This window comes from Chiloscyllium plagiosum, chromosome 24, assembly GCF_004010195.1.
Source record: "Chiloscyllium plagiosum isolate BGI_BamShark_2017 chromosome 24, ASM401019v2, whole genome shotgun sequence".
Lineage (NCBI taxonomy): Eukaryota > Metazoa > Chordata > Chondrichthyes > Orectolobiformes > Hemiscylliidae > Chiloscyllium > Chiloscyllium plagiosum.
In genome coordinates this window covers 25,762,621-25,789,113 of record NC_057733.1, presented here as the reverse complement: position 1 = coordinate 25,789,113, position 26,493 = coordinate 25,762,621, and the positions used below count along the sequence as shown (strand labels likewise).

At 38.8% G+C, this 26,493-nt stretch overlaps 1 protein-coding gene across 4 annotated transcripts in view; it reads right to left on the bottom strand.

Annotated features, from left to right (window-relative positions):
* LOC122562098 (septin-9-like) overlaps positions 1-26,493 on the bottom strand; it is a 322,559-nt gene that overhangs the window by 16,756 nt on the left and 279,310 nt on the right. For all 4 annotated transcript variants that reach the window (XM_043714621.1, XM_043714623.1, XM_043714624.1 and 1 more), the window contains 3 exons: positions 14,696-14,813; positions 6,142-6,237; positions 739-835 (listed from right to left, as the gene is read on the bottom strand). In XM_043714621.1, the coding sequence (XP_043570556.1) occupies positions 739-835; positions 6,142-6,237; positions 14,696-14,813 (311 nt within the window). The remainder of the gene's footprint in view (positions 1-738; positions 836-6,141; positions 6,238-14,695; positions 14,814-26,493) is intronic.

Here is a 26,493-nt window from a genome sequence, read left to right as displayed (position 1 = left end):
AGGTTAGCAGAGAGTGTAAAACAGGAAGAATGGAGGACAATGCAGTTTTAACATTAAAACTTGAGGTGATTCATTTACTTACTCAAGAATGTAAGGAACCTTAGCAAAACTTTAAGCAGGCAGAACCATTATGTTATTAAAGTGGTCTTTGCAAAATTAGATAAAGCAGGAAGTCAAATGTAAAAGATGACTTTGAAGTTAGGGACATGGAATTGAAGACAAATTGATAGCCTGAAATTTACCATAAAGCCTAATTTAGGCCACGGATAAAATGTTGAGTATATTTTGCAAGTGATCATAAAAGTAAAAGATAAAGATGCATAGATTTACGAAAGTATTACAAGATTAATAGGTTATAATTGCATTAACAAAGGTTTTGTTTAGAACCAGCAATAATGGAAATGATAGTGGTTTGTTGGAGCTCTTAGGGATATCAAAATGTAAGTAAGTTAAGATCATCACAAAAACAAGGCGGATAGAAAATAAACATTTTTCTAAGATATAGTTTGCACAAATTTATTGAATCAGAATGCATAAATTATTTAAAAAGGGATCTAGATTGTTGCTTAAAAATGGAATATTAAAAGACAGATAGATAACAGTGCAAATGAACTTAATTCCTTATCTGGAAAAAATCTGGCACAGTTGAAATTTTGATCGGCTATTTATCTATTGTAACATTTTATGACTCAATTCTGCAATTAGGAATTTAATGATAAAAATGATTCTTTTAATTACCTTCAATAGTTCCCCACTTTGTTTTTCGGCCAAGGATTCTCCTTCCATTTACCTGGTACTCGAGATTACTTCCAACCACAGCAAAAGGCACCATTTCCTAAATAACAGGAAAGCAAAATATGAATCATGTCAAGTTGAAGATGGTTTCTGTCTAAATGTTAGTTTGTTTTCTCTTAATCTGGCCCAAGTCCTCAAATGTCTACAACGATATGCCAAATTTTTCCTCCTCATTGATCCCATAAGCCCTGTTTTGTCTCTGTTGGTTTTCAATTTAAGTTGTGGAGATTGTAATAGTTAAAAAATTTAACAATTTTTGCATGAATCAGCATCAGCCAAGTCTTCATACCACAGGTTTCACAGCCAGAGAGTCAATCTGGCAGAAACAGTGGGCATCAACAACAAAAAAAAACAGGGTTGGGCAGGAATGATGCCAGCTCAAATCATCCTAAACTACGTTCAGCAAGTAATTCTTCAACTGCCATTGCAATCCCCAGTTATATGTTGGTTCAGGATACCCAAACCATGAGCTCGACAAATAATAGTAGTCAATCAAACTCCTGACCCATGGCTACATTTCATAGCCAGGCAGGATGAATGACAAAGTACATCCCAGAGCCTTTCACACTCAAGTGCAATCTCTACCCCAGTGATACTAAGAAAGGAACATCTGAGACCAGAATTGTACAGAATAAGAAGGGGTCTCTGGAGCTTTGAAAATTACAAATGGGATCTGAATTTAGTAATCCCGCCCTATATTTCTAACAAGGAAAAGGACTTGGGGCGTGATTCACACATATGCGAAACTCAGAAATCAGCCGAACCAGTTAATCTCTGTGCAAACTTTGACCAGATCCCATTTTGGCTATCGCAAGGTTAAAGAAACAAATTGATGGATTAGGTTAAATGCCTTGGAAGAAAGAAAACGTCCATTAGACTATGACACGCAAGAGCTGAAGTTAGCCATTTGGCCCATCAAGTCTGCTCTGCTATTCAATGAGATCATGGCTGATCTGATAATCCTCAACTTCACCTTCTTGACTTTTCCCCATAACCCATAATTCCCTCACTGACTAAAAACCTGTCTATCTCAGGCTTAAACATACTTAACAATCCAGCCTGTTCAATGAAGAATTCCACAAATTCGCTGCTATCAGAAAAAAAACTCCTCCTTGCTATCTTAAACAGGCAAGCTCTTAGCCCAAACATTGTCCCTTGGTCCTAGACTCTCCCACAAGGGGAAACAACCTCCCTGCATTGACCTTGTTAAACCTCCAAAAGTCTAGTATGTTTCATTAAGTTCTCCTCTCATTCTTCTAAATTCTAATAAGCCCAACTAATTCAATCTCTCAAGAAAATCCCTCCACACCTGGGATCAACTTAGTGAAACTTCTCCTTATGCAAAGGATCCAGAATGTTCAAGATATTGAAGATATTGGAGAGGTGATGGCTTAATGGTACTGTTGCTGGACTGTTAGTCCAGAGACCCAAGTAATATCCTGGGGATCCAGGTTTGAACCCCACCACTTAGATTTGAATTCAATAAATATCTGGAATTCAGGATCTAATGATGATCATGAATCCATTGTCAAAGTTTGTGCGAAGATTTGTAGCTCGGGTGCTCGTTGTTGTGGTTCTGTTCGCCAAGCTGGAAGTTTTTGTTGCAAACATTTCGTCCCCTGGCTAGGCGACATCATCAGTGCTTGGGATCTCCTGCGAAGCGCTTCTTTGATGTTTCCTCCGGTGTTTATAGTGGTCTGTCCCTGCCGCTTCCGGTTGTCAGTTTCAGCTGTCTGCTGTAGTGGTTGGTATATTGGGTCCAGGTCGATGTGTTTGTTGATGGAGTTTGTGGATGAATGCCATGCCTCTAGGAATTCCCTGGCTGTTCTCTGTCTGGCTTGCCCTATGATAGTAGTGTTGTCCCAGTCGAATTCATGTTGCTTGTTGTCTGCGTGTGTGGCTACTAAGGATAGCTGGTCGTGTCGTTTCGTGGCTAGTTGATGTTCATGTATGCGGATTGTTAGCTGTCTTCCTGTTTGTCCTACATAGTGTTTTGTGCAGTCCTTGCATGGTATTTTGTACATTTTTAGAATACTTTAAAGACAATATGAAACTATTTCATTGGAGTCTTATGTTACAGACTTTTAATTTAAAAATTATACATGTTGCAGGTCGTAAGAGTGTAATCGCAGATGCGTTATCACGGTTTTAACTGATAAAGTTTCGATCAGTTTTGTACTATATGGAAGAAGTTAAGATGAACTTGGATTAAAGTTATCTGTATGTTAGGGTAATGTGTTTAAAGAATACAAAAAAATGAAGTCATCCTTTCATTATGATGATTCATTTTTTTCTTATGGGGGAGGTGTTATGAAGGTGTAAGGGGTGCTGTACCTTTAAGCAAGTTGAAAGCAAGCAAGGACTTAGAGAAGCACACAGAATGCTGGAGAATTTACAATGTAACTTTTGGTTCAGAACAGCTATTAATTTTTACTTTAAATAGTTCTGGCCTCGAAGTTTCACAGATGACTGCACGGGATAAATCTTTTCTGTGTTGCTGGTTCAAATTAAGCAGGGGTGGTTTAACCCCCTGTTGTAACACTGTGGAATCATCACTAATGCTGTAGTCTCAGAAGAAGGGCTTATGCCCGAAACGTCGATTCTCCTGTTCCCTGGATGCTGCCTGACTTGCTGCGCTTTTCCAGCAAAACATTTTCAGCTCTGATCTCCAGCATCTGCAGTCCTCACTTTCTCCTCAAAGATTTCAACCTACTGCGAATCCTCTTACAAGGATGCCTTCCTTGAAGAAGCTCTCTTCCTCCCTCTACAAAGATTTCAGTGAGTCCCTCTCTCACTGCACCCCCCAGGTCATCTCCTCTGCACAGAAGCTCTTCAGCCACATTCTCAAACAGACTCGCTACCACAGCCATATCATTCCTGAAGAAGGGCTTATGCCCGAAACGTCGATTCTCCTGTTCCCTGGATGCTGCCTGACCTGCTGCGCTTTTCCAGCAACACATTTTCAGCTATTACTTGCTGAACTTGTCTGCTTGGTTTTTAGGCATTAGGGCTCACAAATCCCGCTATGTTCAGCTTTGTGCAGTCCTTCCCCATTTAAAATAATAATATTCAACTCCTCTAATACTCTATTTTTCTTGCCAAAGTGCATAAACTTAGACTTTCCCACTTTGCATTCCATCCTTCCAGTTTTTTGCCTGCTCACTAAACTGGATTATATTACTCTGTAGAAACCGTCAGCCTTACCACCTGCCTTCCCACCTATTTTTATCTCATCTACAAACTTGTCAATAATGTATCCACTTGCCTCATCCAAGTCATTAAGATATATTATTCACAAAGGAGGTGGCCATTTTCCTTCCACAGTCCAAAGATGTGCAGGTTAAGTGGATTGGCCATGCTATATGGCCCATGGCATCCAAGGATGTGCAGGGTAGGTGGATTAACCATGGGAAATGCAGGGTTACAGGGATAGGGAAGGTGGGTCTGGATGGGACGTTCTTTGGAGGGTCAGATTAGATCAGATTAGATTAGATTAGATTACTTAGTGTGGAAACAGGCCCTTTGGCCCAACAAGTCCACACCGCTGAACCCGGGTCTCTGGCGCTGTGAGGCAGCAGTGCTAACCACTGTGCCACCGTGCTGCCCCGTCAGTGTAGAGTTGATGGACCAAGTGGGCTTCCTCCACACTAGAGAGATTCTTTGAAAAAATCAGCTGGTTTTGATGTGAGATCTAAAATTTTTTTGTTAAAAACATGTGACTAACAGCTTGAGATTTAAAAGCTTTGAATAGATTTTATGAATGGTAGGTATGCGTTTCTTGGCCAAGTTGTAGCATTGAGTTGGTATTATATAGTTAGAATTTTTTTTGAGGGATGAGGGATGGAGTTGAACCCATTGATCTTGGGAGTAGAGCAAACATGGCAACAGGGATGGGGCAAGCTGGCTAGAAAGGCCATGTCTGCTCTCTGGGGCCTAGACCCCATTGTTAAAGAAGCCGTAAGGCACTCTGGCCCACAAAACATTCTCTCTCACCAACACCTTATTAACCCAGTATTTTGTAACTTGGGTCTCGCACACTCCCCATGCCATCTCCATTGTCACCTACATAGAGCTCACTATGAATTGACTTCAGGAGCCATGTGAAGATTAAAAATTTAGTTTAAGATTTGGATTGTTGTTTACTGAGATTTTGGATTGGATACTATTTCAGAAGCAGAAAACTGGGCCGTTGTTCAATGCAATGTAAGAATGATTGCCACGTTTTTCAAATATAACAACAAAAAAAAAGGATGTCACAAAATCACAATTATCAGTAGTGTTTATAAAGAAGAGTAACTATACGTTCCACTTAAATCAAAACAGATGCTATTCTGATTGGAACTTCATATAAATGTGTTTCTATTTGCAGACCAACACTATAGCATTTGGAACAAATTTTCAGCTCAACAGCAGCACTGAATAAAAACAAACTCAACAATACCACAGCTATCGTGTTAAAATGTGTGACATCACATCAGACAAATATCTAATGGTACCCAATGATGATCGATCATAGCTAATGACATATATGAAGTCAATCACCATAAAATTACTTTTTATTCAGCTGTTTTAAACAGCTGTCCACATTAAGGTGGAGTCACTATCAACTAGAGCATAATACTACAAAAAAAAACATTTGGTTTCAAGCATACCATCAGGGAGTTGTAGGTTAAATGCAAACGTGCAGTGTACTCAGCTTTATTACTTGGGGCACAGCGTACAAGAGCAAGGAGGCGATGTTGAAATTTTTAAGAAACTGGTTAGACCTCAACTGGAGTTGTGTATGGCTCAGAGTGCCACTTTATAGGAAAGATGCGAATGCACTGTAAAGGACATTTAGAAGAACAATTTCAGGAAAGAGAAACTTTGGTTATTAGGATAGATTAAAGAACTTGGGACTGTCCTCCTTGGACAGGGGACCGCTAAAAGGACATTTGATTGAGGTTTTCAAAACCATGAGTGAGTGGGCTGGAGTAGATAAGGAGAAGCTGTTCCTGGTCACAAAAGGAACAAGAACGAGAGGATATAGACACAAAGTGATGTCCAAAAGAAGCAAAGGTAATGTGAGAAAAAGCTGTTTCATGTAGTGAGTAGCTAGGATATGGAATGCACAACCTGGAAATGAGGAGGATCCAGGTGCAATTGTGACAGTCAAGATGGCACTGGATGGATATTTGGACAAAGATTGTCTGCAATGATCTGGGGAAAGAAGCAGGAGATTGACACTAGGTAGTGAAGATCATTTGAAGAGCCAGTGCAGGAACATTGAGCCAAGTAGCCACCTCCTGCCCGTAATAATTCTGTGATTCTATGATACGCATTTGGACAAAAACAAATTTGACTTACTCTAATTTTGTCATTGATTAGTTGATCCTCTGCATCTTCATCAAATTGTCTTTGAGGATACACATCGATGTCATGTTCCTGAAGGTCATTTCTGATCTGTAAGAAAATAATCAGATGATTTGCTTTAAACAGTCAGTATACAGATTACTTTCAAACCCTGGTGGCTGGTGTTTACATTTCTGGAAGTCCATTTTTATGTTGCTCGATGTCATCACTCGATCACTTTCAAAGCCAATTTTCACATGTATTCTTCTATCTATGCTGCCTTCTAAAGTTAAAGGATGAGTCACAACTCTTGCTGTGTTCCTGTGGAAACACACGTTCTAAAGTTGACTGGGGAAGAACCTATTCGCCTCTTCACTTTGCCATCTCCGTATTTCCTTTAGTTGTGTTTTTAATAGTGTGTCAATCTTTCCATTAGATATCCCCACGTCCTTCTGCAGGAAGAACTTTTATAAATTTGTTTTGCAGCAATAAAACCCTCCTGGCATTGGTAACATTGTAGCAATCAGAGCATCATATAGTATACCACAGAGATGCATATCTCGTGTCAGTTCTGCAGCCTACCTATTTGTCATTCCATTTAGAACATAGAAAAATACAGCACAGTACAGACCCTTCCGCCCTCAATGTTGTGCTGACCTTTTATCTTACTCCAAGATCAGACTAACCTATATCCTCTTCATTGTACTATCTTTCATGTACCTATCCAAGAGTTGCTTAAAATGTCCTTAATGTATCTGACTCCACTACCAGTAAAGAACATACATCTGACATCTCCCCTAAACTTTCCTCCAATCACCTTAAAATTATGCCCCAATGTGATAGCCATTTCCACCCTGAGAAAACGTTTCCAGCTATCTAAACTACCTACACATCATCTTGTACACCTCCATTAAGTAATTTCTCCTCCCCCTTTGCTCCAATGAGAAAAGCCCGAGCTCCCTCAACCTTTCTTAAGGCATGCCCTCCAGTCCAGGCAGCATCCTGGTAAATCTCCTCTGCACCATCTCTAAACTTTCCACATCCTTCCTAGAATGAGGCAACCAGAACTGAACACAATATTCCAAGTGTGGTCTAACCAGAGCTCTATATAGCTACAGCATAACCTTGTGGCTCTTAAACTCAAACCCTCTGCTAATGAAAGCCAACACACCACATGCCTTCTTGACAACCCTATCAACTTGAGTAGCAACTTTGAGGGACTTATGGACATGGACCCCAAGATCCCTCTGTTCTTCCACAATGCCAAGAATCCTGCATTTAACCCTGTATTCTGCATTCAGATTCAGCCTTCCAAGTGAATCATTTCACACTTTTCCAGGTTGAACGCCATCTGCCATTTATCACCCCAGTTCTGCATCCTGTCAATGCCCCATTGCAACCTACAACAGTCCTCCACACTATCCACAACTCTACCAACCTTCGTGTCATCAGCAAACCTATTAACCCACCCTTCCACTTCCTCATCCAAGTCATTTATAAAAATCGCAAAACGCAGAAGTCCCAGAACAAATTCGTGCAGAATAGCACTGGTCACAGAGATCTGGGTTGAATACTTTCCATCTATCACCACCCTCTGTCTTCTATGGGCCAGCCAATTCTGTATCCCGACAGCCAAATTTCCCTGTATCTCATACCTTCTTACTTTCTGAATGAGCCTACCATGGGGAACCTTATCAACACTTTGCTAAAATTCACGTACACCACATCTATTACTCTATCTTCAATGGGTTTTGTCACATTCTCAAAGAATTCAAGAAGGTTTGTGAGGCATGACCTGCTCCTCACAAAGCCATACTGACTATCTCTAATCAAACTGTAGTTTTCCTTGTAATCATAAATCCTGTCTCTTAGAATCCTTCCCAATACTTTGTCCACCACAGACATGAGACTGACTGGTCTGTAATTCCCAGGATTATCCTTATTCCCTTTCTTGAACAAGGGAATAACATGTGCCACCCTCCAATCATTTGGCACTACTCCAGTCCACACTGAGGATGCTTCCCTCACTTCCTGTAGTAATCTCGAATATATCCAGTCTGGCCCAGATGATTTACCTATCCTTATGATTTTCAAAATATTCCAGCACCTTCTGCTTCTTAACATAAACCTGTTCAAGCATATCAGTCTGTTTCACATTGTTCTCAGAAATGCCGAGGTTCCTCTCAGCAGTGAATACTGAGTTTGGAGTGCATTTATTTTAAAACAACGTGAATTGGTGAGTTCAATAATTAGTGGATCATCTATAGTGCCAAGTCTCTACTCAGAACAGTGTGCACAATATAACATGTTTACTGGGAACAATATACAATACCAATGTTTTGTTTTATAAAAATAAAGACAGAATGGAAGGTTTTCACAAGTGGCTAAATCACTGCAATGCATCCTGCTCCCAGTATCTCCCCTCTAATCCCTAAAGAGGGCATCTAGTCTTGATGGTTTAAGTACAACGGCATCAGAAAATCAACTGGATAGATTAAAGCTCACTGTTATATTATGCAGCATTACCTAAAGAGAGGGAGGATGGCATCATGTTTCCTAAAGAGAAAAATTAATGTTTTTTTTTTTAAATCCCAAAGGTTTTCTTCAAGCAAGCCTGGTAACTATGGTGCACTTTTCTGTCCATTGCCCCCTTTCAAATCTGAAAGCTTTGCCCATAGTAAATAATTGTAACATGCAGCTGCTGATGCCAAGAACCAAACTGGTACAGCAACTTGGTCCTACTGAAAGATCAGTAAAAGAACCAGTGACCCACAATTAACAAAAAAGCAAAATTCACACTAATGAAATTGTCATACATGCTCCAAAGCCTCACTTTCAGCTTAAGCATTTTTTTTTAAATTTCAAAAATATACTTTAACTTTAAGCTTAAGCATGGTTAGTATCATGCTGTTTGCCATTGATTTTGTTGCAGTTCAAAGTTAAAACAGTATCCCATGCCAAGATGGAATATGCACTTTTTGATGCCTTCAATTAACAGAACCAATGTCTTTTGAATAAGATTGCTCATAACATTTATTGAACTTGCAAACACTGATCATGGAATCACGGAGTCTATAAAACAACGCACAAATTCAGTACACTCAAAAACACAATACTGATAGTACTAATTAGAGTGACAAAAGTTATAACAGCTGAACATGAACAAATCAGTTGTTTTCATTAACAGCCAATAAGACACTCGTTAACCCTACTGTGAAGCAATTAAAACAAAATGTTTTTTCAGCTCACCGACTGCCTACACAGGGAATTATGCTGAAAATGGCAATCCTCAAGGAAAAACAGAGACATTAATACTAAAAATCCTTTTAGAATTTTAAATAGGGTAAATTGATGACTGACATTTTATTTTCTGATTGGTACAAAAAGTGATCTTTGCTTTGTAAACAGGTTTCTCTAGAGGGAAATCTGCATTTATTGATCCATAACTCAACTCTGACCTATGGGGAACTCATCATACATGCTGCTTAAGAAGTTTTCTGAATAGCGTTTTATTGGGTATACGTGTGTACCAGATGAACATTCCAGAGAAAATCAGTTGTCAAAATAAGTTGAAAAAAGGCAGTCACAATAAGGTGAACAATGGGACCAAAAAAAAAAGCACAATAAGTGATCAAAATTTTTATAATGATGACAAATGAACAGTCAAAGCCTTTTTTAAATTAATTATGATACTGGACTGATAATAAGTGAATGCCTGAAGATAATGCCAAGGACCCTCAACATGTTCGAGCAGAGCAACACTTACTGTGACGACGAGAACTGGATGAACTACATTAGTTGTGTTTAATCAGAGCTTCATAAGCATTCAATGTAACTTTCTTGCTTTTGTACTCAGAACCTCTATTTATGAAGCCCACCACCACATTTGCTTAAATAAACAAAGCTCTGTGGATGCTGAAAATCTGCAAGAACAGAAATTGCTGGGGAAACTCAGCAGGTTTTGGCAGTACCTGTGAAGAGAAACTGAGTTAATGTTCTGAGATCTGTGACTCCTTCAGAACCACATAAGTTTTGCTGATTACTCACTCAACATTTCCTGCTACCTTCAATGATTAAGATGTATGCATCCCCATACGCTCTGTTCCTGCACGTTTTACAGAACTATCTTAGAATGTTAACTGCCACTTGTCTGTCCATATTGCAGACTACTGTCTAACAGACTCTGGCCTGTAAAACAACCACTAACCACAACTTGCTAATTTTCTGTTCGTAAACCAATTTTTCTTATCCAAGCTGACACTGATGCTTCCATGTTGTTAAATTATCTAAAAGATTTTCTAAAAATCAGGACAGGCGACAGTCATTCGATTGTCTTCATCATCATTTGCTGCAAAACTATGGATTAGTTAAACATGATCTGCCATTTACTAATCTGCGCTGGCTCTCCTCAATAAGCTCAAACCTTTCCAACTGCCTGTGATTTTTATCTTTGATTGTTGTTGACAAAACATCACCCAGCACGAGTCTAACAGACCACTAGGTCCTAGGGCAGTTCTTAGGCTTCTTCTTGAATAAGGATGTTATATGTGGTATCACCCAATTCTCTGGCACCTCCCCTTGAATCCAAGGATTATTGGAATACAGTAGAAAGTTCTTCCACTATGTCCAACCCACTTCCTTTCGCAACTTGGGAAGCAAGCTCGCCAACCAGGTAAATTATTCACCCTACTTATACACAGGCTTTCCAGGGTCTCCTTCATCACATCTATTACCTTTGCCATTTTATTGATATTGTGTCAGCTCCTTCTTCCTTAGTGAATATTGTTGCAAAACACTCATCAAATTATCTATCTTTGCTCTAGATTCCTAAGCATGTAATTACCCTCTTTGGGTTCATATGGTGTAGCAGTAGTTTTGCTACATCTGGTCCCGAAGCCTTGTGGTAAAGTTCCACTTGTCCCAAAGCTCATTATGTGTCTGTGCAGCTTGATTAAAAACACTTCAAATCACCCTCTGTCCCCAGTAAGGCTCACGCTACTTCCTATTACCCACTTACTGTGTACTTTGCTGCTACTTTTTTGTAAAAGAAAATAATTGCAAATTCCACAATGGATCATTCCTATCCACAGTGCAGAAAGGGATCTGAAGTTTGGGAGCTGGAGAAACCCACAGACTAACCAAGCTCCTTGCTTGAATAGTTGTGCTCCAATCGATCATTCCACACCAGGAATTATGGTTTATTGAAAATAAAAAAAAACAAATTACAATAAAAGAGCTCAATTTTTGTTTCTAAAGTGCTTAGAGAGCAACATTATTGATTATGTGTCAACAATTCATGCCGTCTGTTTCCACAAGTGTCACTGGGGATACGTAAAAACGGCTCATATTTCCCAACTCAAATATCTTTCAAGGTAACACATGGCTTTGCAGTTTTGTTCAAGAGCAAGACAAAATATCTGAGCAAACTACAAAACCCTGAAGTGAACGTCAAATACATTTCGGAGGAATAAAAATTGGAGCTTAATTGAAAGTTCTGACCAAATTTGGCTACTTTTAACTTTAGAAACTTCGTGGTGTTCATTTTAAGATTACTGAATAGTGGCACATTTTTGGCTGCAATTGGACAATTAAAAACACAAAAATACTGACAACCAGCCTGATTAAATGGATGGCTGAACTTTTGTAAGCTCACTTACTGAAAGCTAGTGTCTGGCACATACCATTAAACCAATAATGCAACGAACACTGCCAGTTCACACATGCAGTTGCAAATGAGGGGACATAGCGTACTGACCATCACATCATGCACACTAAATACCGTTGATGATTATTCATGCAATCCTATTTCCAAGTATCTTGCATGGATCCAATTTTTATGTAATTTGCAAATATTTACTCTGGTGCAATTCAAATGCTGGAATTTTGCCATTCTGAAGGCAAATAAACATTCACTTCTTGAAACAAAAGTAAAATTGGCAATATGATTGAGTGTTACAACACAAATCAGAGTAAATATTTTTGCATTCAAATCCAAAATGCTCAATCCAGCTTAATATCTACGCATAGCAGTGCAAATTTTCCCATTTTCTTGACAGAAATTCTTGAAGCCTGCAACAAAACTAGGAGCAGATTACTGCAGAAGCGGAAATCTATATTGAAAACAAAAAAAGTGCTGGAGATCACAGCGAGTCAGGCAGCTCTGAAGAGTCATCTGGACTCGAAACTTCAGCTTGCTTTCTCTCTCCATGGGTGCTGCCTGACTCGCTGTGATTTGCAGCACTTTTTGTTTCCTCCAACAAACTCTTGGTATTCCACTTCCAACAGTGCTGCCAAAATGTTCTATAAAGCTATCGTTACAGCCCAACATTGGAAATAATGACTGCACCAAAAACTAGATTTGTTTTAATGTTTGTGCCTGATATTCAACTATTTTAACAATAAATAAGAAATTTAATGCCACAATAAACAGTTATGAATTTCTATCAAATTATCTCAAATAGATTCAAATGTTAGCTTAGTCACAACAACAGGCAATTGTATAAACAAAATCTTACACCACACTACATGAAAGATTTTATGATGTGATCAAAAGCTTGTTTATAAAAAAGTTAGATTTTAAGGAACACTTTATGGAGGACAGAGAGTTTTAATGTCTATTTAACAATGCTTACTTGTTTTGAATAAACCAGCCAGAATGCAATTTTACAAACTCACATGCTTAAGTATCAGTTTACAAGAATTAAATTCTATAAAACTGCGATTTATATATTTAAACTATCCTTGTTAAAAATGCAAAAATATTAAGGTTATACATTGGATTAAATCAGCATCTCTTCCCCATCACTACATAATAATAAGTGAATGGTTTCATCTACAGTTTATACTGGTGTCACCAATGCCGTTTTGGAATGTTTGGCACTGAGGGTTGTTGCTGAGCTCATTTCCTCAGGTAATAAAGCAGCTATGCTCACATGTAGCAATATTCAGGCTTGGCCCAATTTGCACCAGGCAATGACTATCTGCAAGACCTTTAACCAGGCATTCAATGGTATTACCATCATCAAATTATCCATGATTAACATCCCTGGGCTCATAGACTAGAAACTTAATTAGACCAGCCACAATAAATACCAAAGCTAAAAAAAAGTCAGGAGGTTGGCAACATCAGTGAATGACTCGCGTCTCAATTGCCTCAATCCCATCCATTATCAACAAAGGAGGAGGAAATATTGTGGTGAAATACTCTTCAGTTATCTAGCTGAGTGCTATTCCAACAACACTGAAGAAACTTTGCACCATAAGGACAAAGCAGTTGCACGAGTGGCATTTTTTATTCTGTAGCTTAGACTTTCATTCACTCCGCGACTGGCGCACAATGGTTGCACACAAGATGCAAGCAGCAATTTGGCAAGATTTCTTCAACAGTATCTTCCAAACCCCTGATAAATGGATGGGCAAGAATAGCAAAGATAGAAGAAAATGCGGTCTGCAGATGCTAGAGGATCAGAGTCAAGAGTGTGGAGCTGGAAAAGCACAGCAGGTTAGGCAGCAGCTGAAGAGCAGGAGAATCGACGTTTTGGGCGTAAGCCCTTCCTGATGAAGGGCTTATGCCTAAAACCAAGCGTAGCAAAGGCACAGGAACCCCTACACCTCTAAATTTCCAAGCTGCATGCTACCTGCTCTTGTAAAGATATCACCAATCATACAGAATCAATGAGTCAAATAGTGGAACCTTTCCATAATGTTGTGGGAGTTCATACATGACACAGACCAAAGGGCTTGAAGAAAGCAGTCCACCACTATCTTTAAGGGACAAGGCAGAAATTTTGTATTTTTTAAACAAACTTAGTGTAATTTTTATATTTAAATGTTTATGCTTAATGCTTGCAAGATAACATTTAATAATAAGAGTTTATAAAATTATATTCTTGCTGGCTTATTCAAAACAACTAAAATGACATTAAACGGGCATTAAGACACTCTGTCCTCCATAAAGGCAATCCCTAAAATCTACCTCTATACCCAAGCTTTTGATCACCTCTCCTAATATCTCCTTGTGTGGTGTAAAACTTTGCTTCATAATTGTTTCTACAAAATAATTGAGAACATTTCACCAATTACATGATAAGTCTGCTATGCAAATACAAGTTGCACTTGATTAGAGATGGGCAATAAATGTTGACCTTCCTGGTGAAATCTCATTGAAAAACCTAGAGTTTACCGTAGAGTTGAATACAAAATGAAAATGTAGATTTTGAATAGAGTACAAAAAAAGCAAACATTTCTGTACATAACTGATCCCACCTGGTTAAACACTGCTCATTTTCTCCATTTAGACTCGAGTGTCAGCATATAAGCACAGCTTGTACTCTACAGCTGGACATAGCTGAGGCCACTCAGAATAACAATTCTGTGACTGCCAAAAAATTGTCCCAAGATTCCATTTAAGCTCCCTGCCGACATACACGATTCCAAAAAAAACAAAGAATGCTGTTTGGTTTTTAACACTCTTCCTTCAGGCAACAGATATCACCTCAGCAGGAAAGAAGAAGAAAATGGTAGCATGCCATGTAAATAGCAAATGGACCATTTAAATTATTATGCTTACCTTTTCCTTAAAGATGGCCCTCTCTTCCAGTGTTAGCGTGTCTGCTTTTGCGATGACAGGAACAATGTTTACCACCTTGCTCAGACGTCTCATAAATTCTATATCTAAGGGTCGAAGACTGGGGTGTTGAGAAAATACCAATGCATTAAAAGCTTTGAACACATGCACTTAAAAGTCAAAAATAATTTTATATTACATCATTGACTAATTTGCTCATTGGTTTTTTCTCTCAACTTCTTTAATTCAGCTTCCAAGTTTGCACTGGGAACTTCAATTATGGGAGCGCCTCCAAATTTGGAAATGGCAGATTTCAAGAATATAAAGAATTAACTGTATCATTTGAACATGGACTTCAAAGACAACTCCAGTACTAGGTGAATGCCAATTTCCTGGAATCTGGTCAGATCATCTTTGTTAAGTACCTTGAATAGTGATTGTTTTCTCTGAAATTGTACTGAAAGATGGAATAAAATCTTGTAACAGTTTCAGGCTATAGTTAGACATATTTGAAATATTATTTTGCACTCTAATTGTACATGCCCAAACTACTGTTAGACATACTATACTGTAATATTAGCTGACTGCTTTAAAAGAGAAAGCCTGGGAAACTAAATTTCCATCACCACTGGTTAACTCATTTATCAAGGCTGTAGTATCACTTAATGGCTTTCTCACTGATTATTACAGGAAACTTTGATTAACAAAAAGAAGAAAAATGATATTTTAAGCTGCATAGTCCTGTCCTCTTTCTGTTGATTCCCAAAGAAAGATGACAACCATTTTTCATGTGGATATTTGCAACTCCACAAGAAAATTGGCTAATTTTTATCCAAACATAAAGATGGCACTCAAATGATCCAAATAAAGGACAAAACTTGAAATTTGGTAGCTCTAATGGCTAGCTTGCATCTTGTAAATGTCCATGGGGCTAGATATCAATGAGACAACACCCCAAAAAAGTCTGATGAAAGAAAATCTCTAGAAGTTGATGTTGCAGCTTGCTTGGATATGCAAGCAGCATACAGTCAGAGATGATTTCTAGCCTAAACACTTAAATGAATGAAGAGTATGTGAGAACATTTTACCTAGCTAAAAAGTGTGTAAATTCAGGCAATTTACAATTAGTGAAATAAGAGGTTGTTTCCATTTTTGATGGAAGAATAAGTGTTTTATTTTAATTGCTGAGATGAAAGGCAAATGGAAATTCCCTGGAACGAGAAAAATCAATTTTTATGGCTCAAGCACAAAGATCCACCATCTTATGGTAGGGGAAAGGATAAATTGACACTTGGATAATAATGATCTGAGTAAGCATACTCCACATTGATTTGCAAATTGGAATTTATGCTCAATATACTTGATAAGGTTCCAGGTGGTAGACTAATTAATAAAGTTAGGTCACATGGGATTCAGGATGAGCTTACCAACTGGATATATACTTGGCTTAATGGCAGGAGACAGAGTGATGGTGGAGGGTTGCTTTACCCACTGGAGGCTGGTCTCCAGTAGTCATTTATATAAATGCTTTGGGGAGGCGATAGGAGGCATGGTTAGTGAGTTTACAGATGACACCAAAATTGGTGGCATAGTAGAAAGTGAAGGCGGCTTGATAAAATGGGTCAATGGGCTGAAACATAACACATGAAGTTCAATCTGGATAAATGTGAGGTATTGCATTTTAGTACAACAAACAAGGGTAGGGCTTTTACAATTAATGGTAGGGCCTTGGGTAGGGTTGTAGAACAGAGGGACCTAAGGGTGCAGGTTTGTAATTCTTTGAAGTTTGCATCACATGTACACAGGGTGGTTAAAAAGGGGTTTGACACGCTTGCCTTCATTGCTCAATTGTCTGAATACAGGAGTTGGAAAGTCATATTAGAGTTGTATAGAACATTAATACAGCCCCTTCTGGAATACTGTGTCTAGTTCTGGTCCACCAGTTATAGAAACGCTTTTGTTAAGCTGGAGAGGGTTCAAAGGAATTTACCAGAATGTTGCTGTGTATGGAAGGTTAAGTTATAAAGGCGGGGACTTTTTTCACTGGAGAGGAGGAGGTTAAGATGCAACCTGATAGAAGTTTGTAAGATCATGAGGGGGATAGATAGAGTTAATGGTAGCTGTCTTTTCCAAGGATGGGGGATTTCAAGACTAGGGGGCACATTTGAAGGTGCGAGGAGAGAGATTTAAAAAAAAAAACACCTTAAGGGATAATTTACAAGGAGGCTGGTATGCATGTGGGATGAACGTCTTGAGGAAGTGATGGTTGTGGGTACAATTACAACATTTAAAAGACATTTGGACTTGTACACAAATAGGAAAGGTTTGGAGGAAAATGTGCCAGCAGCAGGCAGGTGGGACTAGTTTAGTTTGGGATTATTTGGGGCTGGTTGGACTGAAAGTTCTGTTTCTGCGATGTATGACTCTACAACTATGACTATCAAGCTTATTTCAGAGTAGTACTAAAAAAACTGCTAAAGGGGATATAGTGTACTTGGATTTTCAGAATGCTTTTGATAAGGTTCCCCACAGGAAGTTGGTGAGCAAAATTTACCTCCTCACGGTATAGGAGGTAATGTACTGGCAAGATTTACGAATTGCCTAATCATTGAAAAACAGTATGAATGTATTGGTAATTCTCACATTGGAAGAGTGGGAGTGGTGGGGTACTGCAAGGATCAAATGAGTTCTGAAGAGGGGTCACTGGACCCAAAACATAAATTCTGCTTTCTCTCCACAGGTAATGAGCTTCTGCAGCACTTTCTGTTTTTGTTATAAGGATCAGTAGTTGGACCCTAGCTGTTCACAACATACATCTGTGATTTAGATGTGGATCCAAATGTACTGCTCCTAAATTTTAGAATATAATGCGAAGTGGAAATCTGTGTTATGAGGAATGTGTAAAGCTGGAGCAATGAAGCTGAGTTAGACTGCACCTAGCATCCTGTGTGCAGATTTGATCTCCTTATCTCAGGAAAAATATTACCACAATAGGGAATGTGCAAGTTTCAGCAGACTTGTTCCTAGGATGGCAGAAATGTCTAATGAAAGATAGGGTGAACTGGGCCTATATTCGCTAGAGATTTGAAGAATGAGTCTCATTAAAACCTACAAAACAGTGAAATTCATTCAAAGTATAATGCAGATATTTCCCAGGCTGCAGAGTCTAAAACCAGGAGACGCATGATTTAAAATAAGGGTTTATTCAGGACTGAGATTAATTTTGTTTTAATTCAGGGAGTGGTAAATTCTGTACCCCAGGGAGGCATGGAAACTCAGTCTGAATACTTTTAAAATATAAATGGACAGATATTATCAGTGGTGAAAAGGGTTAAGGGATAATCTGACTAAAAGACATTAAAGTATGCGATCAGCCATGATTGTAATAAATGGTGAAGCAAGCTTGAATGGCCTACTCCTGTTCCTTTGTTCACCATGGAAAAGGAATTGATCAGCCTTAAAAAGGTATCTATTGCCATGCAAAGCAGGTAGTCATGTCTTCTGAGACAGAGCCTTACTAATGTGTGCTAGACACACACAAAGCCATTATGCATAAAAATCATCCTGCATTTATGATACCTTGATTTCATCCCCTCAGCAATGAATCTAAAAGGTATGTCATGAAATGCAGGTATCACTTAATCAGAAACCGGGAATACATTTGAATCATACCAGATAGGATGTGATACATGACTGCCATATCCTGGGAGATGATGGTTAAAACATACAGATGGTAATCCTGCTCTCACTGTGGAGGATTGTATCTACTCTATATTGATTTAGCCAAATCCAGATCTGCTGAATAGACCACCAAGCTGACCTGAAAATATAAATGAGGCAACTATTTGTGCGATTCCTTTTAATGTGCAATAGAAGTTAATCCAAGCTTGGATAATTTATTTGTACAGCCATATTTGAAGAGCAGAAGATGGGTGTGTGTGTGCAGGCGTGAGGGGACATTGGGTCTGTCTGAATCAATTACCCTTTTTCACCCAAGCATAGGAAAAATAATCAATTCATTTAAAGTGGGTAAAAAGGACTGAAATCAAAGAGAGAAAAGCATTAAAGTTACTATAGTAATTGCATACAATTGTCAACGGATGGCAGTACACACGTTAAGATTATTTATCCTGCTATTTGCAGAGTTTAGATTTTAACACACTGGCGTTGTTAGCATACCACTACAGGAATTACATACAGCTCTTCTCCTCCCCCAAAAGAAGTCTCAGGGTAGCAGTTAGAGAAGATCTGCCGTCCAGCCCACTGCCTCTGAACTTCCTGTACGTAATAAGTGCAATCCAAAGGGAAAGAGTTGCTGAAACACTCAAACAATAGACTTCCGACATTTGGAACAAAGCTGAGAGTTAACCAGTTTAAGAGGAAAAGTGAATGCCTTATATTAACCTCTGGGTACAGCAGTATGCCACAATATATAGTGCAATTGGAACTACACATGGAATCTTAAATACAACACTACCCTTGGGGATCTGAAAGGTTGATTTAATGAATCATATTCTATTTGATGGAAGTCTTACTCCCTCAGCTTTCCAACCATTATTCATCCTTTTAAAGTTGAATAAGGGTCAATAGACAGCTGTCCAGTTTTGACTCCCAGTCCAAAGAAAAGTCATTGTTATTAATGAACTTATGTACGGTTTTATTCAGATACATATGGAATATCACAGCCCCAATTGGATTCAGTTGCAGTATTTAATCTAATTTTGAACTTCCTTTTAAACAAGCAGATAATCCACAAGATCAAAAAGATATTCTTGAAGTTTTAATTATTGATGGAAAAACCTCCATTTGATGATATTTCACAAAATGCTCATCCATCTCCTTATATCCCTTACCATTTGATTGTAACACAGCTTTGCTCAATAATGTTAGGGTACATGCAGAATGAATAAAATAGAAAATATTTATACTTAAGTTATTTTAATATATCAAAAACACCTCAACATGCAAACATCCTCCACGAATAGCCAGACTCAAAAAGCTAACTGAATGTTAACTATACCAGAACAAAGTGAAAAATCACACCTGGAAATGTGTTGCTGGAACAGCGCAGCAGGTCAGGCAGCATCCAGGGAACAGGAGAATCGACGTTTCGGGCATAAGCCCTTCTTCAGGCTTATGCCCAAAACGTCGATTCTCCTGTTCCCTGGATGCTGCCTGACCTGCTGTGCTGTTCCAGCAACACATTTTCAGCTCTGATCTCCAGCATCTGCAGACCTCACTTTCTCCTGAAAAATCACACCACCAGGTTATAGTCCAACAGGTTTAATTGGAAGCACTAGCTTTCGGACTGCTCCTTCATCAGGTGATTGTTGTCACCAGCATCTTCAAATCATATATACCAGAACAGTAATGTTAGAGGAATCGTCTAGCTGTTGAAGGTGTGGAAATCTAAATGAGAAGTTGGATCCAGTGTCTTAGGGGGCTGGGTCATGGACTTCAGAGTTTTGAAGGGAGACACAGAGGAAATTATTTTACAGATATAGCAGTTAAGTGATATGGAAAACAGTAACAGAAGAAATTTGGGACTTGAACTGTCAAGTATAAACTGAAAACTGAAAACAATGGAGCTTTTCTGCACAGAGTGAACAAGAGAGGAAGGAAATCTGAGATGAAGTAAATGAGGGAAAAAAAACATTTTAAATGCTTGCTGCACTAAAGCAACCTTTGGATGAACGACCCAAGATTAGTTGGCATTCTGCATTCACCATTACTTTCTGATCCTTAGAAATCAAATTTTGATTTGATATTTAATAGTTTCATTCTATTTCCGGAACTCTGCAAGATTATTCTACTTGTGGAATGTGGTGCTTTGGCCTTCAAGGATTTCATTCTGTTCAATGTTGTAAATTAATTAAAAGGGCTTGAACTGCTGAATTTGTACCTCTTGAAGGGAGAATCTTGGAAATTAGATTATTGCATGATACTAATGGTCCTGTCACAGGGCTTCAGACTCACACAGCAACATCATTTCATGTTGAAAAATAAGATCAGCACGTGTAAGGTTAATCTATTTTTAGAGGAGAAAACGAAAGTGGCTTTCTGTCTGCCAAATTAAGGAGATGGAAACTCATATACTAATAGGTTTTCATTACTGAATGAATGGACTGTGGGCATTGTCAGTTCGGATTCATTTATTGCCCATCCCTCATGGACGGACCAGCACAGGTGCATACATCGTTATTGACCCCAAACACTTGCTAATACTTGTAAAAATATCACACTTTATTTTTATCCTTTTTGCTGACTCTTATTATGAACATTTACAAAAAGTTCTTGCACATCAATTCTATATCTTCCCCTGCTGGCATTGATGATTTTTAATATTTGTATTCTATTGCATACAGCATGGTAATAATGGCTGCAACACAAAACGTTTTCTCAGTTAGAGAACTCTTTGATCTTCACAAACTCTACCAATGATAACCGTTAAACATATATGGAATAAGTATTGTTTGAAAGTCAGTGACTAGAAACAGCTCCCATTCTACAAGTAATATAAAGTTGCAAAGAACCTCAGTGCCAGAAGGGGTTCAAGGCCCAGATGCCCTATAAGTGTTTCAGAATATGGTAGAAAAGGTTGATTAAAGTAACTACATGGTTTCAGACAAGCAATTCAGTGATGAGATTAATCATAATGCTTGGCGCTCAGTTGAGAGAAACAAGGTGCAAAAATATCCAGAATGCATAAAACATGAACAGGAACCACCATATCATTAATCATGATGTATTCCATATCTAATATTTATGGAATGCATCATGATTCTCAAGCAATAACTCAGTGCCTAAGTTAAGATGACATCACTAATGCTAAAATATAGAATTAAAAAAAAAGAGCACAGCTGCCGAAATCTGAAATACAACAGAGTTTGCAAATAGAGTCTCTTGTAAATCAATAATCTGTTTTCCTCTTTCAGATGTGGACTGGTCTCATGTATCTCCAGTGATTCTTTTATCAAGGCAATGTGAGGGTGATTTTTTCTGTGCTGAAGTATCCCCAGTGATATTTGATCTACTGATGTGAACGGACAGAAATTTGTGGGTGGACGAAGTATGCAAGGAAAAAGTATTGCTCAGTGTGGGCTCTTGTAAGTTTTAAAACATAGGCACTTAGATCAATGATCTGACCACAATGTGGCACGACCTGGGCAAGGGAGAGTACAGAAGCCGTAAGAAACTGATAACAATACAAAGAACATGTACACTACAGCTTTGAATATTAATAAGCAGAATTTAGAACAAATTGTACTGGGTTCCAAAAAATATTTTTTCATAAATATTCGACATGAAAGAGCTATTAAAGTCCCAGATACAATGAAGTGATGATAGCTCATTCTTTCATTTCTGTTTTTTTTTAAATACATAAAGAAAAAGATGCATTTACTTGAATGGTTTGCAAAATGTTTGTTTTAAACTAGAGCCTTACTATGTGGTTTGTGTGTTCGGATTCTCATTCTTGTTCTAGCCCACAACAGCTTCTTTTCAAGCGGGACTGTTTAAGAGAGTCTAACCTACTCTTCGTCTCCACAAATGGAGTGGGCTTGTAAAACCACAAACCTAACCTGTGCCTTTGCCTCATTTTACCCTCTTTTACTATTTCTCACACACCTAATTAGTGATATTTTCTTTCAGAAGCAGCTTGCATAAATTAGAAACCTGTACTATTACATTCCAACTCCATTTCCTTTACATGGCAAGGCAAAAACTGCAGGTCACGATACAGAATACTTACTGGTAAACAGAACATCCAAAGAGTATAGTGTCCTAAAGAATTCACAGACAGTTATTGATAGTTAATATTTACCCTCGGAGTTAGCTAACATGGACATTATTGTGTACAATTACCAACAAACACAAGTTTTCACTTGTGGACCAATGTTGTTCCATTGAACATCCACTATATCTGGGAAATCTTGTTCCTACTATAAGATCAGCCAAACATTTTGGAAATTTCTAACTCAGAGATCATTTATGATTGTTGTAATGGTATGGAATCTTGCTGCAGCCTGAGTACATAGGCAATAAAAGACCAGCGAGTATACAGGAAACCATTCTCTAATTAACACGTCGTCTGTACTCTAGAGAAAGACCTCTCATATGGAGCTTTGTCAAATATATATTATCATCACAAGTTTGGAGAAGATTTGTAGTTCAGATTGAGGTTCTGGATGCAAGTTTGCTCATGAGCTGGAAGGTTTGTTTGCAGACATTTCATCACCACACTAGGTAACATCAGTGAACCTCTAGTGAAGCACTGGTGTTCTGCCCAGTTTTCTATGTGTGTGTTTAGGTTTCCTTGGGTTGGTGATGTCATTTCCTGTGATGGTGAAGTCATTTCCTTTTTTTTTTAAATCAGAGGGTGATAGATGGGATCCAAGTTAATGTGTTTGTTGAGAGAGTTCCGGTTGGAATTCCATGCTTCTAGGAATTCTCTGTTTGGCTTGTCCTAGGATGGATGTGTTGTCCAAGGCAAAGTGGAGTCTTTCCTCCTCTATATGCAAGGATACTAGTGAGAGTGGGTCATGTATTTTTGTGGCGAGTTGATGTTCACGTAACCTGGTGGCTAGTTTTCTGCCCGTTTTTCACAGTTCTTGCAAGGTATTTTATAAATGACATTAGTTTTCCTTGTTGTCCATAAAAGGTCTTTCACGTTCATTGGCTACTGTTTTAGTGTGTTGTGGGGTACCATGATGCTAGGAGGTCTGAGTGGTATGACATTCATTTCCAATATGTCTTTGATGTAGAGGAGAGTGGCTAGGGTTTCTGGTAACGTTCCTAGAAGCATGCATTTTATCCAGAACTCTATCAACAAGCACATCGATTTGGATACCATCTATCACCCTCAAGAAAAAAAAACAGGAAATGATATCACCAACCCAAGGAAACTTAAACACAAATAGAAAGCAGGGCATAATACCAGTGCTCCACTGGAGGCTCACTGATGGTGTTACCTAGTATGGTGATGAAACATCTCAAAACAAACCTTCCAGCTCAGCGAGCAAACTTACATCCATGTATTACAATACTAACTGTATTGAAAAGGATCAGTGTCACTTAAACTACCAAAAAACTTTATTCCCACAAGTTGTGGAAGAAATGCTAGAAACATTTTCAAGTTAGCTCTCTTTCAGCAATTAACTGAGTAAACCTCTTCAAAGCCCCTGTAGCAATTGCTCATAATATGCTCAAAAGATTCATTCTCATTTTAAGCTGTAACTCTTTGGCTGTTTCTCAACAATAACTACAACTTGCATTCTTAGAGCACCATCATCATAACCAACACTCCAAGATAGTTCACAGCAACATTGTCAAAGAAAACAGGACAGATACCCAACCACATCAGGAGATAGGAGGACTGATGACTAAAAGCTTGGTCAAAGAGAGAAGTGTCCTAAAGGAAGAAAAAGGTCAAAGGCTTTGATGTATAGGAAAGAAATTCTGAAAATTTGTAGCCTTGGCAACTGAAGGCATCACTTGACAATAATGGAGCAGTTAAAAGTGGGATGTTCAGTTAGTTAGAATTGAAGGAAGATTGAGTGTTGAGGGCTGTTGGATCTCTCAGAGATATCGTGCGAGGTGAACCCAAAGAGGGATTGAAAGCAAGAACAAGATTCTTTTAAAAGTTGAGGCTCTTGATTAATAGGGAGCCAATATAGCTCAGCAAGTACAGGTTTAGTACATTGGGATAAATGTTGGTAGAGGTTTGGATTAATACTAGTTAAAATGCTGAGATGTGGTCAAACCAGTCAGGAATGCATTTGAGTAGTTAAGTTTAGGAGGAAATGAAGACATAGATGAGGATTTCAGCAGTTGAGTTAAAGCAAGAAGAGCACAATCAGGTAACACTACAAAGATGGAAATAAGCGTTCTTAGCGTTGGTACAGGTATGCAATTAGAAAGTCATTTGGGATTAAACATGACAACTATGCTGTGGATAGATTGGCTCTGCATCAGTTGACAGGAAGAGGAGTAGAATCTGTGTAGAGGGATTTGAATTGTAGCAGGAACCAAAGACAATGAAATAAAAGCAAAATACAGCAGATGCCGGAAATCTTAAATAAAAGCAGAACGTGCTGGAAAACTCAATAATTCTGGCAGCACATATGGAAAAAAACAGAGTTAACCTTTTGAGCTATTCCTAAGGAGACTCATCGGCTTGAAATGCTAATTCTGTTTCTCTCCTCACAGATGCTGTCAGAACTGCGGAGTTTCTCCAGCAGTTTGTCTTTGGAATAAAAACCAATCTGTTCAAATCTTGCCAAATATTTAACTGGAGGAAATTTCTTCTCATCCAGTACTGGATTTCATACAAGCCATCTGGCAAGTTAAAGATAGGAGTCAACAATAATATTTGCTTTCAATGTCCAAGTTTTCAATTTGGCCAGTTCTCACACCCCTTAAAAAATTACTAGTTAACATTTTATGAATTTGTAACGAAACTAAAAGACTGTATTTTTGTAGTGTCTTTCAGGACCAGCAAAGCATTTTAGTCAGTGGAATCATTTTTAAGGACAGTCAGAGAGTCATAGAGATGTACAGCATGGAAACAGACCCTTCGGTCCAACCTGTCCATGCTGACCAGATATCCCAACCCAATCTAGTCCCACCTGCCAGCACCCGGCCCATATCCCTCCAAACCCTTCCTATTCATATACCCATCCAAATGCATCTTAAATGTTGCAATTGTACCAGCCTCCATCACATCCTCTGGCAGCTCATTCCATACACCTACCACCCTCTGCATGAAAAGGTTGCCCCTTTGGTCTCTTTTATATCTTTCCCCTCTCACCCTAAACCTATGCCCTCTAGTTCTGGACTCCCCAACCCCAGGGAAAAGACTTGGTCCATTTATCCTATCCATGCCCCTCAATTTTGTAAACCTCTATGAGGTCACCCCACAGCCTCTGACACTCCAGGGAAAACAGCCCCAGTCTGTTCAGCCTTTCCCTGTAGCTCAGATCCTCCAACACTGCCAACATCCTTGTAAATATTTTCTGAACCTTTCAAGTTTCACAACATCTTTCCGATAGGAAGGAGACCAGAATTGCACGCAAAATTCCAACAGTGGCCTAACCAATGTCCTGTACAGCCGCAACATGACCTCCCAACTCCTGTACTCAATACTTTGACCACTAATACCTGCGACTCCACTTTCAAGGAGTTATGAACCTGCACTCCAAGGTCTCTTTTTTCAGCAACACTCCTGGGGACCTTACCATTAAGTGTATAAATCCTGCTAACATTTGCTTTCCGAAAATGCAGCACCTCGCATTTATCTGAATTAAACTACATATGCCACTTCTCAGCCCATTGGCCCAGATCCTATTGTAATCTGAGGTAACCCTCTTCGCTGTCCACTACACCTCTAATTTTGGTGTCATCTGCAAACTTACTAACTGTACCTCTTATGCTCGCATCCAAATCATTTATGTAAATGACAAAAAGTAGAGGGCCCAGCACTGATCCTTGTGGCACTCCACTGGTCACAGGCCTCCGGTCTAAAAAACAACCCTCCACCACGACCCTCTGTCTTCTACCTTTGAGCTAGTTCTGTATCCAAATGGCTAGTTCTCCCTGTATTCCATGAATTCGAACCTTGCTAATCAGTCTCCCATGGGGAACCCTGTCGAACGCCTTACTGAAGTCCATATAGATGACATCTACTGCTCTGCCCTCATCAATCTTCTTTGTTATTTCTTTAAGAAACTCAATCAAGTTTGTGAGACATGATTTCCCACATACAAAGCCATGTTGACTATCCTGAATTAGTCCTTGCCTTTCCA